At 37.5% G+C, this 18,104-nt stretch overlaps 2 protein-coding genes across 2 annotated transcripts; one reads left to right on the forward strand and one right to left on the reverse strand.

Annotated features, from left to right (window-relative positions):
• Window positions 1-2,077: 2,077 nt before the first annotated feature.
• On the forward strand, window positions 2,078-6,509 carry LOC135946253 (RUN domain-containing protein 1). Its single transcript, XM_065494388.1, has 13 exons — window positions 2,078-2,296; window positions 2,439-2,594; window positions 2,978-3,071; window positions 3,137-3,283; window positions 3,721-3,886; window positions 3,945-4,039; window positions 4,163-4,253; window positions 4,314-4,477; window positions 4,542-4,681; window positions 4,828-5,029; window positions 5,375-5,581; window positions 5,637-5,734; window positions 6,018-6,509. The coding sequence occupies exons 2-13, from the start codon at window positions 2,443-2,445 to the stop codon at window positions 6,217-6,219; spliced, it is 1,758 nt and encodes a 585-aa protein (XP_065350460.1). The 5' UTR covers window positions 2,078-2,296; window positions 2,439-2,442; the 3' UTR covers window positions 6,220-6,509.
• On the reverse strand, window positions 6,500-14,632 carry LOC135946252 (carboxylesterase 5A-like). Its single transcript, XM_065494387.1, is given in 6 exon segments — window positions 6,500-8,268; window positions 8,939-9,307; window positions 9,637-10,083; window positions 12,283-12,392; window positions 13,948-14,338; window positions 14,341-14,632. Coding segments are annotated over 6 exon segments (1,923 nt in total). The 5' UTR covers window positions 14,404-14,632; the 3' UTR covers window positions 6,500-7,725.
• Between the last annotated feature and the right edge of the window lie 3,472 nt (window positions 14,633-18,104).

Raw genomic sequence — 18,104 nt, forward strand, 5'->3', positions numbered from 1 at the left:
AAGCTCTATAAAAATAAAGTTAACAGCTGCTCCTGATGTTATTATCTGATTTTGTAATATTCGTATTATAGAAGGCCTATCAAGGCAATCGATAATAATGAAATAATTTTGAAGATTTTTTTGGTCTTGGATAATTTGGCTAGATGATTTTAGCGATTTACGATACAGAAAACAGCCACCAGCGCGCACCGAACTCGGCCAGTGTGCGTTTGATTTTCGAGTCATCGCTTTTTGGAATGCTGCACCACCTGCATTGAAAGACTGTTCAGCGGCACAGTTTCCTTCAAAGTGTAAGGCGTATGTGAGTGCGTGTTTCTAGTGCAGCTAAATTCCCCTCCTTTCAAGGCCCATTCCAGCTCTGCCCTCCTGGGTAGAGTTTTAGCGAGATGTTTGCCAGGAATGGTGCCTTTTCTCACTGTGCTTTATATTTTTAATTTTTGACATATTGTTTTTTAACATGTATGTACATATCTTTTGGTGAGAATAAACAAGCAATAATAAAATTGGAAACAAATCAAAATCAATTTGGAGTAAAACTTAACAAACAAATTATGAAAAATATTTTTGTCTTTTTTTAAAAAGCTATTTAAAAATGAGGAAATAGCTAAACATTTCCCAGATTACCGTTTAAATTTGTGAAAAAATCAACTCCATGATTTCCATGCCAATCAAGCGGCGAGCACTGCCTTCTTATTGGAAATCATAATTTCATGAAATTTTGCTCAGCATAGAGCATTGGAGAAAACATGCGTAATAGAAGTGGAGCTTGCTAACTATGTGATAAAAAGCATCTGGGTCTGGGATCCTCCTGAGCGAGTTCCACCCACGCAGTTCCGCGCCCCGTGACATCATAACTTGCGTAATCACACGCCTTTCCACCCTCATTCGTGCGCCCACTCTATTTTTAGCCCACACAGGAGATGCGCTGTTGCGGGATTATTCATTTTTCCGCTCACCCAGGAGGAAAACATATTCGGCCAAAGTTGTCAATTTTATCTCAAATAGGATTAAAATTAAAAGAACTGTGATTGCAATTCCATTTTACTTGAAAATTGAATTTTGTGTCGAATTCAAGTGGTTCAGATGGTTTTCTTGATTAAATTAATTGTGTTAAATTAAATTTAGACTGTTCAGGGAATCTTGCAGTCCATAAACACATTTTACAACTCTGTACAATCTTAAAACAGACACAGCGAACATACAGACATATATTGACAGGTTATTTCTTGCATGGTGTAGGTTGTCTCAACCATTAAAATTTTCTTCAAACTAACAGTTCAATTAAACATTTGAATGTTTTATTTAACTTAACTATATACTAAATAAATAGTATAAAAAATCGTTAGAAAATTCAGATTTTCGGAGTAAACAATTTAATTCGGTGAATTATTTCGAGCGACGAAGTAAGGTTAGCTTAAAGGGTAGTTTTTCGGTTTAAGACGGTTTTTGGTTCTAAAGAAGGTTTTATAAGATAAAGACGCCAGATATTTGTCCCTAAAAAGCCACTAGAAATATGCGAAAAACGGCAAGTGGCAAGTACTTCTAGCCCGTTGAGCTTTTTGAGCATTTCGAGGAACACATTAACTAAACACTTTTTGCTAGAGTCATTATATTCAAGGATTCTATCTCTGACAAAAACAGCTAGTATTAATAGATCCCAGAAATCTGCTCAAATTTCTTACACTGCTTTGACACTGCTTGAGAATAACTTAACAATGCGAGCAAAGGGGCTGGTTGTTTTGCTTATCCTAATAACTAATTGGCGTATAATAAGTTAAATAAAAGTAAAATTTTTCACTTACAAAATCCATTGAAACTAAAAATTAAACAATTATTAATAGGTGTTTCGAGATTACGAAAAAAAGTTTCAGCTTGCAGCTGAGGAAATTGCAATATTGTGTAGAAATGAAGGAAATATTTAATAAAATCTGATCAATGCAAGTCAAGTTTAATTGCTTGAAAAGCAAGTAAAATTTGAATTTTGAGCGGTGGTGAAGGGCGCATGACAGGGATGTGGCCGCGGTCATGCCCGTTTCAGCGCAAAATGATATCGACCGCGCTCCGACCCGACCCGCGCGCCGACGTTGTGCTCGCAACCCGCACTAAGGCGATTACGCATTTATCAGTTGCTCCCTGCATGTCATGTGTTTCATTATTTCCTTCTCGTTTATTTCCACGCAGCACGCAGTCGGAATAAGTTGGACCTTGAAAGCAAAACTAGCTTGAGTTCCCCGGCGCCAAAACTCTTCTAACCTGCGCGGAGTAAAAGAATCAAGAGTTGCAACAGTTATAACAGGTATTAAATCTCCATCCCGAAGGTCACGAAAAATTCATTTGCCCTGAATTTATTTATTAATTTTGCTTGAGTTTGAATAATTTAATTTCTTATGAATATCATCCAAAATAGTATGCCATTTTTATTAGGCCTAAATTCGCAGGAAAATGTCTCTGGAAGAGTTCAATCATCAAGCGCCGTCGGAGGCAGATGATTTGGAAATTGACGGCAAGCCGGCAGGTGAAAGGTGGGCCCCACTCGGTGCCAACGACCCTGAGGAGGAAGCCACTTGTTATGCTTACCACGATCACAAATCGCAGTAAGAATTATTCTTTCTCGGGGTTAGATAATACGCCACTCTCGCCATTCGCATTTCTATGATTATAGGTCACAATTAAGAAATGTATTTATTTAAGATATATTTTTATTCAAAGTATGATGGGCAATTTAAAATTTTAAACAGTGACCTAGGGTAACGAAACTTTTGAAATTAATTGTTAACTCGAGAGTCAACAATGCCCATTTTTGTGCTAGTGCGTTTCATAATGTTTATAATATCACTTTATGATGAAATATAGGAAGAAAGGGTTAAATTGTCCAAGATCAAATTTTGTACAAAGAGAAAACTTTTACAGTGAAAAAAGCTTTTTTTCTTATCGTACCTGCGTGCAAGCGTATTATACCACAGTGACTTCCTTTTAGTTTCAACTTCGACACTGATAAAATGCGGGAGTTGGAAGAACAGCAGGAAATGTTGAATTCATCGCTGATTGCCCTCACCACACACTTTGCCCAGGCATGGAAATTAAAGTGTAGTAATTATGAATTTTGCATCTCACAATTTGTCTTCTATGCGAGTAGGTTCAATTTCGGCTGAGACAAATCGTGGACGCGCCGAATTCGGAAAAAGAAGAACTGCTCAAAGATCTAGAGCAGTTTGCGTTTCGAGGCATTCCAGATATTCGAGAGCAAAAAACGCCGAAAGAATTGCTCTGCTCTACGCCACCGGTAAAATCTAATAATTTAATATAAAAGTTTGCTAGAAAACCGTATTTAAAAACTTTTATGCTACCAAAATAAATTAATGCAATTGAAAAATTACATTTATTTACCCTTAAGGTGTACCTTTATACAAATAAATTTTACGTTTGGATATTTTTCACGAGATTCCAATTGTTTTCAGAGCACGAATCATACACGAAACTATCTTCTAGAACCGACTATTTTACTAAATAAAAACATCCAAAAATTAAAGGAATTATTGAATGAATTGTCATTCAAAAATTAAATGGATATAGTGCCGTAAAATTAATTTCCTTACAAAAATTTGCTAACCATTTTCGGTAAAATACGTAAAAAATTCACTTCCTGAATTAAATTGTTTAAATGTGAATTAAAAAAAACTAATTTGGTATTTTGTGTTAATGAAATTTAATTTGCAAAAGGTTGGCGAGGACCTTGAGGAGAAAATGAACGCACAACGGGAAAAGCAGAAAGAGCTGATCACGCAGCTGAAATCCCAGTTAGAGGAGTTGGAAAAGTACGCCTACGAAACTGGCGAGGCTGGCTTACCGCAAAGTGTGGTGCTCGAACGACAAAGAGTTATTATTGGTTTGTTGCATTTCTGTATGTTATTTATTCAAAATTATAACTTCTGTAACTTTGACAGACCAATTAAAAGGAAAGCTGAATTTAAACGTGGACAACATTGATAAATTAACCGTGGACGACTTGAAGCATCAGGTCGACAGTGCAATTTCTCAAGTGAGTTAAGCAAAAAATCTCTTTTCCTTTTAAAATCCACTCCTCGGTTTACAACTTGTAAATCATATACGCCTTTTTGTTTCATCAGTTATAACTTAAATTGAATTATTGTACAATTTTCAGCTTGTGAGTCCTTTGAAAATGAAAGAAACGCTGGTGGCTCAGTTAAAGACGCAAATTACCGACTTGGAGAGGTTCATCGATTTTCTACAAGGTGAGCTTCATTATATATTTCCCACGATGATGATTCACTTTTGTTGATTCGTAATTGTAGACGAAGCACCCGCTTTCAAGAGTGCGAAAATCAAGGACTGTTCGTGCAAATGCAAAGGCACGGCGAAATCTTCAAACTGTTCTGCGACCAGCAAGGGCAAAAAAAGACCGGCATTCACAGAAACCATACCAAAAACCAAAAATTTCACTGCAAATGAAGATGAGGTGAATTAAATTCACATAGATTCTATCTAATTTTAGATTTTTAAATATATTTTGATTGTTTCAGATGAGAGAAAAAACGATTAGTATTATGAAGAAAATGTCAGATCTACTACAAATGTTTGCAGTGACTCAGTTTGGGTGCGGTACCGAGGCCGCCTTCAAAAAGAATAGCCTCAAGAAAACAACTAAAGCCAATCACTGGGGGTAATTTTCTTTTTATTTATTTTTTTTAAGGAGGTCAGAGCAAAATTTAGTTCCAGAGTTTGGCATTTATAAAAACTATTTATGATTGAATTTTTAAATCCTTGTTGAGTTAAAAAGTTTAAAACCATTTAAAAAAATTGCCTCAGGGACTTGAGGGCGAGGCTGGAGATGGCGGTCGGACATATTTTGCTCCTGGCGTCCGGACACGTGCCCCTTCCCTTGGACAGCGACTATACGTCAGATACCGAGGACGCACCTGCAGTCCTGTGCAATGAAGAGCTCGTAACGGCCGTTCGGAAAGAGCTGGCGATCAGTTTGCGCGACTTGATTCAACATGGACTCATGCCAGTGAGTAAAATTATTGAATAATAAACTAAAAATAAAAACATTTTCTTGAATTTCATTGCTGCTGCTTTTGAATTATAAATTATTTATTATTTTTTATAGAAAAATATATTTTAAATTCAAAACACTTCACACGAGAGAAAAATTCTAAAATAAACTAAAACCAACAATTTTGAACCAACAAATAATCTTCTCGACTAAACCAACTAATAAAACCAAATGCTTTATTTTGTCATTTTTTTTTTTTTTGATAATTAGTTAACTGCAGCTAAGAATTATTACAATATTTTTTGCTAATGTGGCAAAATTGTTACAATATAATAAAGATGTAAAATTTACCCGCTCCAGATTGGCCAAAGTGTGAGCCTAGTGCCGTTCATCGGCTGCTTTCCACCGAGGAGTCATTCGTCTGGAAGAATGATGCACGCTTGGGAATTAATTTTGAAATACTACGAACTGAAAAACGGCGAAACTTTCAATTCAACTCCTGCGAGAAAACTGTCACAGAGCTTCAACCTAGACCTTTCGGGAAACACCAGCACCACAAATAAAGAGGTTAGTTCTAAGTGGATTTAAATTAAAACTCTATTACACGTTTCTTTAATTATAGAGCTTGCTAGGCGCAATTGGAAACATCATATCAACCCACACCAAGTACAAAAGAAGCTACGATTCTCATTTTAAAGCATTTGTTTGCTCAGCTCTAAAGTAAGTTTGAATTTTTGACTGAAAAAATGTGTGCGTTTTTAAATATTTACTATTATAAATGCGCAATATTAAAATTTTAAAATTTAATTATTGTAATATTTATTGATCAAATTTAAACATTCATCATCATGCTAAATGCGCCTTAAAACATTTAAAAATATATGAATCTTATTTTCATTTTTCAAAAAAATCATGTTAACGAACAGTTGATTGATATCCAACTACCTCTTATATACATTAGTGTTGATGAATATTTTGTAACTTTGCTATTTTGAAAATGCAGTGCCCGTAAATTGGTCGCTTGGCTGCGCATGATTTTCCGCTACCAACCAATTTTGGAGGGATTCTACCAGCCGTGGAGCTACGTGGCGAAGACGGGCTTCGAGGACAGCTTCCGGTGCTTGGAAAAACTCGGCGAACTAAATTTTGATTTGCCCGTTGATCTGGCTGTGAGGCAGCTGCAGAGCATCAAAGACGCCTTTTGAATTCAATCATCAACATTTGATTTTCATGATTGCAAGACTGACACACACGCCCCTTGATTAAAACTTTTTATATCGCTAAACAACACACTTTTTGTTCCAGTTTTATCGAAGTCTCAAAAATCAAAACTATATGTAAAACTCAATTAAAAGCTCCTATCATAATTGTTGTGCTGTCTCGAGAAAATGATGAGAGTATTAGTTAAAAAAGAGCAAAATGTGATTTGAGGATTTGTAACAATAAACTCATTAGCGTAGACAAATAAATATTGAAATGTTGATGTTATAGCTGCAACAAACGATGTTTTATTATTTCATTATCTACAACTTTTATTTACAGAATTTTTGTACAAATATAATCAGAGTTAATTTATGGTGGTTGGGTGAACTTCTTTAATTTTCTTTGATTGGCTTTTGAGCACACGCTATTATAAAATGTGACACAATATCAGGGATTTGGCCCCAATTTGCAACATGACCCCAGCATGAAATTCTTTTAATTATTTTGCTTTGAAAGAATCTACACGTCTAAAATTGACTAGAAAATGTTCAATTTGTCTGTGTTTTATGGCCCCTTTTCTTGTTCCATAGTTGGATTTTCATTCAGTCGGAAATTTTTTTACTGGATTAAAATGCACATGCGATGATGGCAGCAGTTGTCAAGCATATTATTGCTAAAATGCGTAACACTTTTACCGCCTTTTTACTTTTGGAATTTTAATAACATTATTCAATTCTTTTTTTGAAATTGATGCTTAAATTTAGAAAATGATTCACTCCAAAAAAATTTAGCGAAATTCGTAGGATTGACGCGAAATGAAGGATTGTTTGCAGACTTAAGACCAACACAGTTACACGAAAAATTACAAAATTTGTTATAAAAATCTATGAGTTTAGTTTAAATTTTTAAAGTAACGACATGTCAATCGATTTTCTAAAAAAAATTGATGTATGAAATTACGAGCGTAAAAAGAAAAAATGCTTTTCGCCAATAGTTCGCAATTTTCAATCTCTTGGCATAGTTAAGCAGATTCATATCAAATTTTGGAAATTCTGACAAATCGGATTCTTCTGAAATCATTAAGATTGAAACTTGTCAGATTATTGGCGTTTTGCATTACATCCAAAACGTAGATGGTTTTTTGGTAAAATATTGCTCCTTACGCAGCACACGACGGCTTTGGACGCAGGGTTCGCTAAAACCTGCCACATTTTTCCAATTGCAGTGTTTTCTGCGTATATGCGCATTTTTCTGAAACAAATATGTACATTAAATCAAAATATTTATTTATGTTAGACGTAACAAAAATTACTATAGTGCCTATCTGATTTAACAAAATAGTTAGTTTTTTCAAATTTTATCGAATTTTTTTATCTTTTAGGATGCAGAAACTCGGAAAAATGCGGACAAATACTGAGGGAAAACCTAAAATTATATGTTATTTTCCGACTTATTTTTTATACAAAATTGGCAAACCCTGCGTCGGGACGGGCACGAAATTGAATCATCTAGGTGGGCAAAATCCTGGCGGCGAACAATCCAGCGGACAAGGGTGCGAGCGTCCAGAGGCGGTGGTGCACGTGTCCGAAAGGCGTCCACGAGTGTCCGATTGGGAGGGCGGCGCTGCTGATGTTGCAGCATGCGGCTGCGTGCTCCATCACCTTGGGGTAGTAGTCGTTCCAAAAGGAGAAGGAGCGGTAGTCGAAGTTGTGCGTGTCGCTCAGGTTGAACTTGGTGTCGACCAGCAGGATGGCCGGACTGTCCTCGACGAACGCCTCCCACTTGACCACCACGCCGGCGTGCACCGGGTTGGCCGTGCGCACGAAGTTGGCCCACAGCATCATGATCACGTCCGTGATCTTCTTGTCCGCGCTGTTCCACACGATTTTCTGCTGCGTCGCCGCCGGCGGCCAGTACGGCATGCCCCACACGAACGGCAGGTCGAAGAGGTGCGGCACCGCGGCCCACTCCGGCACCGCGTCCACCAGATTCGTCTTCATTTTGTAGTCGAACCGGTACATGTACGTCGGACTGTGCTTGCTGTTGTGCACCTATAATCAAAACATGTAATACAATTTAATATTTTTGTGCACTAAAGTTAGGAAAGTTGACAGTTGACTGTATTTCTTCTGAGCTTTTAATTGGATCTTTGAAATAACATCAGATTTTTAATCAAATCAAGTAAAACCTAATGAAATACTTACAATGTTTCTGAAAGAAAACAAAATCAATGAGAAGCTTCCAAATATGTAACTTGATATACAAAACATTTTTTTGTGATGAAAAGTTGTTTGGTTAAAGGTTGTCAGTCTTAAAATTCATATTATTTTTGTTTTCAGTTCCTGTGCACGAAAATCCATCTTACAGTTTTATAGCACGAATTTATTGCAACAATGTAAAATGTCTTCAAACATTAGCTTGTCCCTTCAAATAGTTATTTGCAGGTTTTTCAAAACCTATAATGGACAGCTGGAAAAAAGAAAACATTTTAACATTGGGTTAATTTTCATAGAAAAAAAACAACGAAACAATAAGCCTTTCCTTTTAAAACATTCTAGAGCGCTTGAAATGCTACAAACGATACATTTAAAACCATCTAAATGTTTTGCTTCAAAAAGCAGTCATACTAATGAATCGCATAATTCTGCTTGAAATCCGTACAAAATATACAATTAAATTTTACGGTGCCATTTATAACACAAAACCTTTTTTGTGGCTTACCGCTTGTAGAAAAGCACCTGCAGCGTATTTCTTGTCGACGGCATAGCCCATGAGGCGCTCCCTGAGAGCCATGGAGTCGTCGGGCGTGGGCTGCGGGCTGTAGTAGAAGAGCACCGCGTCCAGGATGGACTGTTCGTTGGTGCAAGTCATGTTTGCGTCGTTCAGCTCGGACGATATGTGCTCGAGCATGGTGGCCTCGAACTGGCCCCGATCCAGGCCTTTGTCCATGTTCATCGTGGCGAAAACCATCGCCTCTTCCATGTTCGTGTAGCCCAGCAGCAAGGGCACCATCGTCTTCGCCTTGCCTTCCCGCAGCATGTCCAGTGGATCGTGCGGAAGGAAACTGACATTGGCGAAAGGCCCGTCAATCTGACATGGAAGATTAAGATTTTTTTTGAATTAGAGAAAAATATATAATAGTGTATTCATATGTGTTGTAATTGACATTATACTTATTGTTAGTAATAATTGCACAGAAAAATTCATTAATTAATTTCTGCATCAAACAATAATTATACTTAACATGCATTCTTTGATGATTTTATTTCGAAACTGAAAAAGTTTATTTGTTATTGATTTCAAAAATAATTCATCCTATTAATAAATTATATAAACTAAAAATTAATTAAAAAAGTCAATTACACACAAATATATCAGTAATTTTAAATCACGGAAATTAACACATTTTAGATACGTACCACAGGACCCCACATGCCAATTTCAGGTGCCATCTTGGCCAGTGTCATTGCGTCGACCTTGCGCAGGCACTCAAGCAGTTTAGCGGAGTTGGTGGCGGTGTTTTTCGGACAGCCATAGGCGTCGGCGATGGTGGCTAGCTTCATCTTCTCGACCTCGTACTTGCGCACGGCCCAAGGGACGAGAGCGTTGCCGCTCATGGCGATGGCCTTGTGGAAGCGGCCCTCAGACAGTGGCGACACCAGGTGCAGGCCGACGCTCACGCCTCCTGAGCCGTAGCCCATTATTGTGATGTTATTGGCCGAGCCACCGAATGCTGAGATCTTGCCGTTGACCCAGTCGAGCGCCGCCACCTGGTCGTGCAGCCCCAGGTTGCCCGGACAGTTGGCGTCCAGCGTGGACAGAAAGCCGAGAATGTTGAGCCGGTACGCCGCTGTCACCACGATCATCTGGATAGTTCAGAATTATTGCTGCATGACCCGCAATTTTTGCATTTCATTTTGATGACAGACGAAATGTCACGGGTCGGAGGACAAAAGTGGCATGAGGTCAAGAGAAATTTGCACCAGAAATCAGACTTTACTCATTTATTGCGTCACAACAATTTATTTCGACAAATACTAATTTTTACGGGTTTTTACTAGAAAAATTTGGAAAACTTTGAGACCTTAGTATCTCAACTCCCCTTGGTGCAATTAAACAAAAATTGTGCTTTGGATTCCTCTCGCCAAACCCGATTGAAATTTTTGAAATGTGCTTTTAAGTTTTCCAAAGACATATTTGAGCTTGATTGAAAATCTTAGATTGGTGCTTATTTTTAATTTCGAGAAATTCCACCTCAAAACTCGAAAAGATATGATTTTTTACTTTTTTTATGTTTTGCAAATTTTGGCAACTCAAAATCTCGGGTTCTACAGTCTCACTATGAATTTACAGTCAAGATTGAAATTATTATCACATTTCTCATAAATATTTTTTTATTTTGTTTGTCTTATGATTGCTTAGCTAGTTGACAAGCGGCTACGTATAGCATGTTAGCTCTTTGATAAACTACCATTATTTACAGTAATACAATATGTATGATAAAAGCCGTACTTAAGTGACTGAATGTTAACACATGGGTTTTTTCCTGAGAGAAAGATGATAGGTATTGCCCCAATTCTGAGAGTATGCAGGATGTATAAACTCTTGTGAGTTAATTTGAAATGGGAATTTCTGATCAAAGATTAAGAAAAATTTTAACTAAATCAAAATGAAGTGCTTGGATTTTCAAAAAATTAAAATGCGCTTGATTTTTGATATCTCTATTTATCTAATCTAAATTAAAAAAATCAGGCCAAATTTTTATTAACATATATAATATTGCTCTAAACGTTACTTTAAAGGATGAAAATAAATTGTTTCAACATATATGGTGTTCCTTTTTTATTTATACTATTCGCTACGGACAAAATAATGATTGCACTTTAAGACTCTTTGCCTTACTTACTTTTACCATTGAGCATGTGATATGAAACTTAAATTTTGTGCATTACACATTTTTTTATGCGTGACATATTTTTCTCTCTCATCGGGCAACGTTTTCGCTTTCGAAATTCTAATCTAGTAGCCCACCTGATAAAATCCTACTTTAGCGCTCACGAAGATTTTTTGAGTGAACAGCAAGTAGCTTTCTTCAACGAAAGCTACAAATAGAGATTTAAATATTGACAGAGCACAAGCACGTCTATTGTTGTGTTGCGGACATTCATTTTTCGGTTGACTGGCGTCGCGCATATTTATCAAGCGCGGACGGAGACTTTTTGGTGCAGAGCAAGCCATTACTCGCGGCCAGCCGCGGCGAACGAGAAAGTGTAATAATACACAACATTTCTCCGCGACCCCTGTCGTATGCAAAGTTGGCCGGCTTATCACAGATCTTTGCACGCACGCGTCACGCAAGCCTATTTGGCGTGTGGGAAGAGGAAAACCCGAGCAGGCAAGGAAATAGAAAAAGAATAAGCAAGCTCTGAGAGAATGAACAACAGCAAACGCACAACTGTTTAGTTTTTTTCCTCGCAAGAGGAGAGTGCCTAAATTTTATGTCAGTTTTCGCCTTGAACCAGCACTTTAATGTAATATTTAACACGACCTTGTTATTTTTCACTCGCGTCAGAGCAGAAAAATTGCTTTTAGGCTTGGCATATATTTTATTGGCTCCCGTTAATGAATAATTCATCATCATCACGTTCCGGAAAAGGAACATAAAATTCTGTATATGAAATGGAGCAGTTTTTGCATATATTTTATATTTTGGCTAATTTTGTCTTGACATAAAAAGCTAAGAATTTAATTTTTAACTTCCTTAGTTTAAAATGTGTGCTGTTTTTTTTTTTAAAAAATAAATTTAATCTTTGAACATTACAATTCCAGCCAATTCAGATAACTTTTCGGCTGGTGCACAACAATGTACACAAAACATTAATCTAAGAAGGGAAGTCATTTTTTAAAATTTCTATTACACTTCATTCGTGTCTGACTGACATATTTTTTAAAGCTAGGCTTTGCACTCCAAAAAAATCGCCAATATGAATATTTAAACGTGAGTTTGTTGTATAAAAATTGTATCAAAGTTGGCTGCCTCCAAGCAAATTTTCTGTCTGTGGTACCTTGTGTTTGATGGCCATTGCTGACGCGTCCCACTGGGTGGCGAATCCTGCCTGAAACATTCCAGGGTGGAACCAAAGCATCACCGGCCATCCATCACCGGGCGGATTTCCTGAAATCATTTGCATTTTCCGTGCATTAACTACACTGTTCGCTTGTAAACGCCCGCAATGACATAAACTTCGACTGCTGATTTTCATCAGTTCGACACTATAATTTCCCCTTTTAAAATAATCTTTTGCTCGAACACGTACAAGAAATTATATTTTTGTTGCCTGGATAAATTTCATATCAGTGTACTGATCAACCTTGAAGCACAAAGTGGTGTGTTATTATTTCTCCAACGCCATGTATTTATTTTATGTGCAAAAAGTAAGTTTGCGAATGAATCGAATCATTGACAGCCTTGTGAGCCTTGAGAACGGAAAAATGTTGCACGCGCTTGTCAGTTGTGCCATAAAAGCGGGCAGAGGAGTCTACATATATAAGTTCAGGCAACGCAGAGGAGGACTGTAGAGCGTGCATAAGAACAGATTTTCCCATCCTGTCAACTCCAGTTTCGGGAAAAAAACATACCGGTTGTTTCCAGCTCTTGTTTTAGCTACTCGAAGAAGATCCTGTCCGATCCTGTTCCGGTTAAAAAATTTTGGGTTCCATGTGAAACACTGGAAAAAGACCGGATTCTTTTCCCGTCTCTACAGGGCCTACAGGGGGACGCGCCTGCTGGATTCCTATTTATACCAACCCGCCTTGCACGCGCGCTCTGCATGTTGTCCAAACTAAAATACCATTGGGTTATTGGCCTCAAATCATCTCTTCAAAGACAATTTCATGCACATAAAAGTTGCTAAAAATGTGAAAAGTACTGTCTTATTGTTAGTTAAACTTCTGTAAAATATCGTCAGAAAAATTTTCAAATGCTTTACTTGACAATGATCGGTAGGGTTGGGGTTTTTAGACGGGGTTTTCTACAAATGGCTTACTATCTTCAGTTGGTTTTGGAGCCAAATTAGACGGTACTAGATTGATATTTCCTTTTAAAGCTCTCTTCCAGGAGTTCACAATTAATTTAAAAAATGTCCCTCTAATAAGAGCAAAAAGATCAATTTTAGGTTACTTCACTAGTGAATATCGATTATTTTAAATGAAAACAAAAATAATCTCTTTTCACGGACTGAAAATTTTCGTATGCTCCGATTTTACTCGTTAAAAATAAAAATTTGTTGTTTGAACTCTAATTAATTTGTTTTATAATTTAAAAAAAAATCGAACCAAACTAAAAAAAGACGATCAAGCAACGAAATTTTGATTTATGTGTCTTTATCGTATTTCACAATAGAAATGACTAAAATTGTATAATCTGAACGGTTATTTTTCGATGAAAGACGATAGGTACAATGATCGCACAAAAGACTGCAATTTTTCAGCTTTAAAATTCAGATGCAATTTCTTTCTTCAAATTCTCGCATAGCACCATACAAAGCAGTGGGATTTTAAGTGAAACTATGTATAAAACAAAACATTATATTCTTGACAAATTCTTGATTTTTTTAAGGATTGATTTAAATTTATTCCCTTTTAATTTTAACTAATCTAGTAGTTGGTTTAAAAGAATTTGAAGAAATTTTTTAACTGTAAGATATTGTCTTAAAAATTAGGATACTGACCATCTGGTACGAGGACGTTGAGGTAGAGACAGTCCTCACTTTGGTCGGCGATGGGTGCCCCGAAGAGCGAGGTGGCCAGTTTCTCGTAGTCGACGTCGCCGGCCTGAGGACAGGCGGGGGCTGGGCCGGTGGGGGCCCGCTTCTCGGTCCATGTGGGCAGCGGATCGGTCATCGGCGGCGCGAACCTGAATTCTTCAAGTGGTGGCTGCGCAAACGGGATGGCCAGGTAGAGCGAACCCTTCTGCGAGCGCGAGATGGCAACCTCGACGCCCCCGACGGGCCCCTGGCCGGGCACCGTGACCACCGGGGGCTCGCGTGGCCGCGCCCCCAACCCCGCGCCCAGCAGAACCAGCACGAGGCTCGGCACCAGCATCGCGACTGTCGATGACGACCACCCTCGTCTCGTGGAACCCGCTCTCGCCACTTTTGTTTTAGAGGGGAGGCTTGCAACGCCATGGAAACTGGCGCAGCCAAACCCTCTCTTTCTTTCTTTCCTTCCTTCCTTCATCCCTCATTCCTCCGCGTGCCTGCCTGCGGACCCCAGTCACGCTGCAATGTTATCACTGCCACTTCCAGCACGATCGAATATCTTCTGGTGGAAATCTTTTATATTCAAAAATTTTTATAGTATTTTATGAAGAAATGAGTTTAGTTCTTCGTACTCTCGTGTAAAGAAAAAAAGTAATAATTTTCTGCAATTTTATTTAAAGATAAGAAAATTTAAAAGTGTTGATGGCTTTTCTATAAATCATTTCTTAACCCTAAAGGAATTTACAACACTGGATATAAGGGTTTGGCTAAAGGGCGAAAACCGACAAAACCCCCAGATTAGTTTTATTCTAAATTCAGAGCGCACATTTCCGAAATCACATCATAAAAACAGAAATTGCGGAATCTTATTAATAGGGCTGTTATTTTTAGATTTAATTTATTTTTAGCACAATAGTCGACCATATTTAAACGGGGTTTCAGAGCAATTTAGTTGGTTTTAGACAGTTATAGATGATTTTTGTGCATGATTTGCTAAGAATGAATTTAAATGAGAACATTTTTTACGCTATATTTTGAGTCTGAGCGTTTACAAGATGTATAAGAAGCAAGGCGAATGATCAATTATTGGGATTTTAAATAAAAAATTCCATTGTAAATTTAGTACGTTAAAGATGATTATTTATTAAACCGACTACCCAAGCAAAATGATTAGGCCTTAGCAGTATTACCAAAAATTAAATCTTTCAATTTTGCAAACATTATTTTCATCGCCATTTATATCTCGGGTTTGAGCCATCAAAATTACAAAAACTGCAAATCTGCACACCGTCCGACTCGTCTCAACTTCTCGTAAATAGCCGATGTGTTTTAGGGTTGATCACTCACCAACCCCAATATGCCTTTTTTCTACCCCTGTAGAAGAAATTGATAAGTAAAAGTGCGATGAAATTTCTGGTTCTCATATAGATTTTTATTTTTAACCTTTTTACTCTACATAAAGGTGGTAGCTTATGTTTGATTTTTTATTAATTAAAAAGAGAGATTGCCATCAGTAAGTTTCTGATTTCTGAAAGTGCAGAGCGACGCAAATTTTATCGTTACTGCAATGCATGGGGTAGAAGGGGAATGAGGATTGATCACCCTAAAAACCTTTGGTTATATATGGGAGGTTGAGACAATTCAAACAGTGTGCAGTTTTTGCAATTCTGACTGTTAGAACCCGAGATTTGGTGGTGACAATATTGGCAAAAATGGAACAGTTTTTATACAAAATTTTATGCGTTTGAAATTCAACTAATTTACTGAAGCAGACTTTCCTGCACTTACATTGAGAAGAATAGTCACAGAAAACAGACGATATCTTTATTGACCGGTAAATTTGGAATTCAGATTGCTTCAATGTTGATTTGAATTTATGGAATCTCGTGACAGTGTCAAAGATGATTTCCAAATTATTCAGAGAATATTTCTGTGGTCACCTTGCCCCACATTTTTTCGATTTTGGAACGATTCCCTATTCTCTGGATTTAAATAGACGCTTAATATTGATGCGATCCCATGATACATTGGTTAAATTAGGACTTTTTTAACTATCACAAGTTGATAATATCAGAAGTGAAAATTACGTCATCACTCACGATGTTGATAGCCTTGCTCTATTCTTCTATATAAACATGTTCTCAATTATTATTTGTGCCCACGCGGCAAGCATCTAAATCGTTTCCGAAACGAATTTATTGACGGCTGCGGCATTGCAAGAAAGTAGGCAACACACGCTCGGCGCCCATTAAGGAAACGCGAGCCAAGGAAATGTGGCACTCGCAATTATGTTGCCTGATGTGCCTGCAATTAGTATTGACTTTTACGGCACCCTTTTGCAGTGTGATGCGCAAACTGCATGCAGGTGATATGCAGCAGCAGCAGACGTGTGTTTCATGTCCGAGTTTAATTAACACGGAGCATTATGCTATTGCCCGCAGGCAAAACGCTTTGGCACAATTGCCTTTCAAACTGCTGCACATAAATGTGCTGCATGATTACAGTCTAAGTGATTCTCAGTTCATTTCGAATTTATTATTAAGACGCAACAAATTAAAAGACTGGAAGAAAGTTAAAAATTCTGAGCAAGTTGAATTTGAATTTTGAAGAATAAAATTTCAATCTATTGGAACAAATGGAATTCGTTGAGATTTATTTTGAAATATTATTTTGGTGGAAATGAAAGGATTCTTTTTATTGTCTTCTTATTTTTTTGCCTGAAAAATGATTTTTATTTTTTAATAGGTAAAACCACAAAATTATTAATTCATTTTTAATTTTCTTTAGCCAAAAGAAAATTCAGTGATACTAAAATTAGTTAAAGCTTCGAGTAAGCCCTCTTAATTTATTTGTTTATTTTTGTAATCTATAAAATTAACTAAATTTCTAAGTCTGTTATATTCCGTGAGTCAAACAGAAACAGCGCACCTTGCTTGCGAAAAAAAGCGATCGGTCAGGCAACAGCACGGGGCCAAGTTCTCTGCCACGTATAATATTCACAAGTCAAATATCTCCTCGACTTTGAGAAGGTGAACGCTCGGACTGCTGCTTTTTCTTGCTGTGCTTACACTCACGAAAGCTGAATTTGAATAAGCTCTAGTCGTTGACCTTAGTCCTTGAGGCGGTCGCGCGCGCTGACCACACTCAGCAGATGACCGGGGCAGCTCAAAAATTAGCATGTATCGCCAATGTGGCAGACACGCCACTTTTCTCGCAAGAAAAATCGATTTTATTTGGACTGTGAGGTCTGCAGCACGATATGTCTACAAACAATGAATGTTTTAAGGTGGATCTATGTGCTGCAAAATTATGAAAACAAAAAACTCTTTAAAAAATTTGGAAAGAGCTACAATTTTTCCATGATAAAAATGCTAAAAATGCAACATTTTATTCATTATCACCCTGTAAATAGGTTTTCAGAGATTTCTGGAGTACGAATATTCTGATTTTGGAGTTTGAAAAACTTCATCCAAATTTTTCTCACTGGAAATTTTCCCAGTTTTGCATTATTTATTTATAATTAAATGTCTTAACGCTATTTAGGAAAAAATCAAGAGTTGTATTATGTCTATTAGACGCCGCAAGTTGAGCAAAGTTGCTTACCAAACGCTTGACAGGGCAGTTATTTATTGATTCAAGTCGGGCAAGAGACTGAAGATAAGGGAACTTAAATTCTCCCATATATTATCTGAATTTAGAGCAGCGCCAAGGAGTGCATGCATTATTCATCGCGTACACACGTGAGGTGAATTGCTCGCCAGCACAAAGTGCAAAACATCATTCTCCTCTCTGTTGGGGATTCGCTACCCCCACGAGCCGGAGTGCTACGTCTGTATATTACAATACAAATAATATTATAAGGTGCCGTGTGTCGCAGACTGGAAGAGCTGATTGAAATCGCTTGCTCTTGAAACACAAGCAGCGGGAATTGGGGCAGCCAATCCAGGTCAGTGGGCAAGTCTGATAATCTCTGCGATTAAGATTTCTTACCCGACTTTTTCATTAGAGCATCAGATAAGGAGAGAAATGCTGTCGCTGCGTGTAAAACGTTTCATACACTCGCACACGAAATATTTTGTCACTTTTATTGGGGGTTGTTACGTGTTTAAAGAGAAAGATATAAAATA

Source organism: Cloeon dipterum, chromosome X (genome assembly GCF_949628265.1).
Source record: "Cloeon dipterum chromosome X, ieCloDipt1.1, whole genome shotgun sequence".
Classification (NCBI taxonomy): Eukaryota; Metazoa; Arthropoda; class Insecta; order Ephemeroptera; family Baetidae; genus Cloeon; species Cloeon dipterum.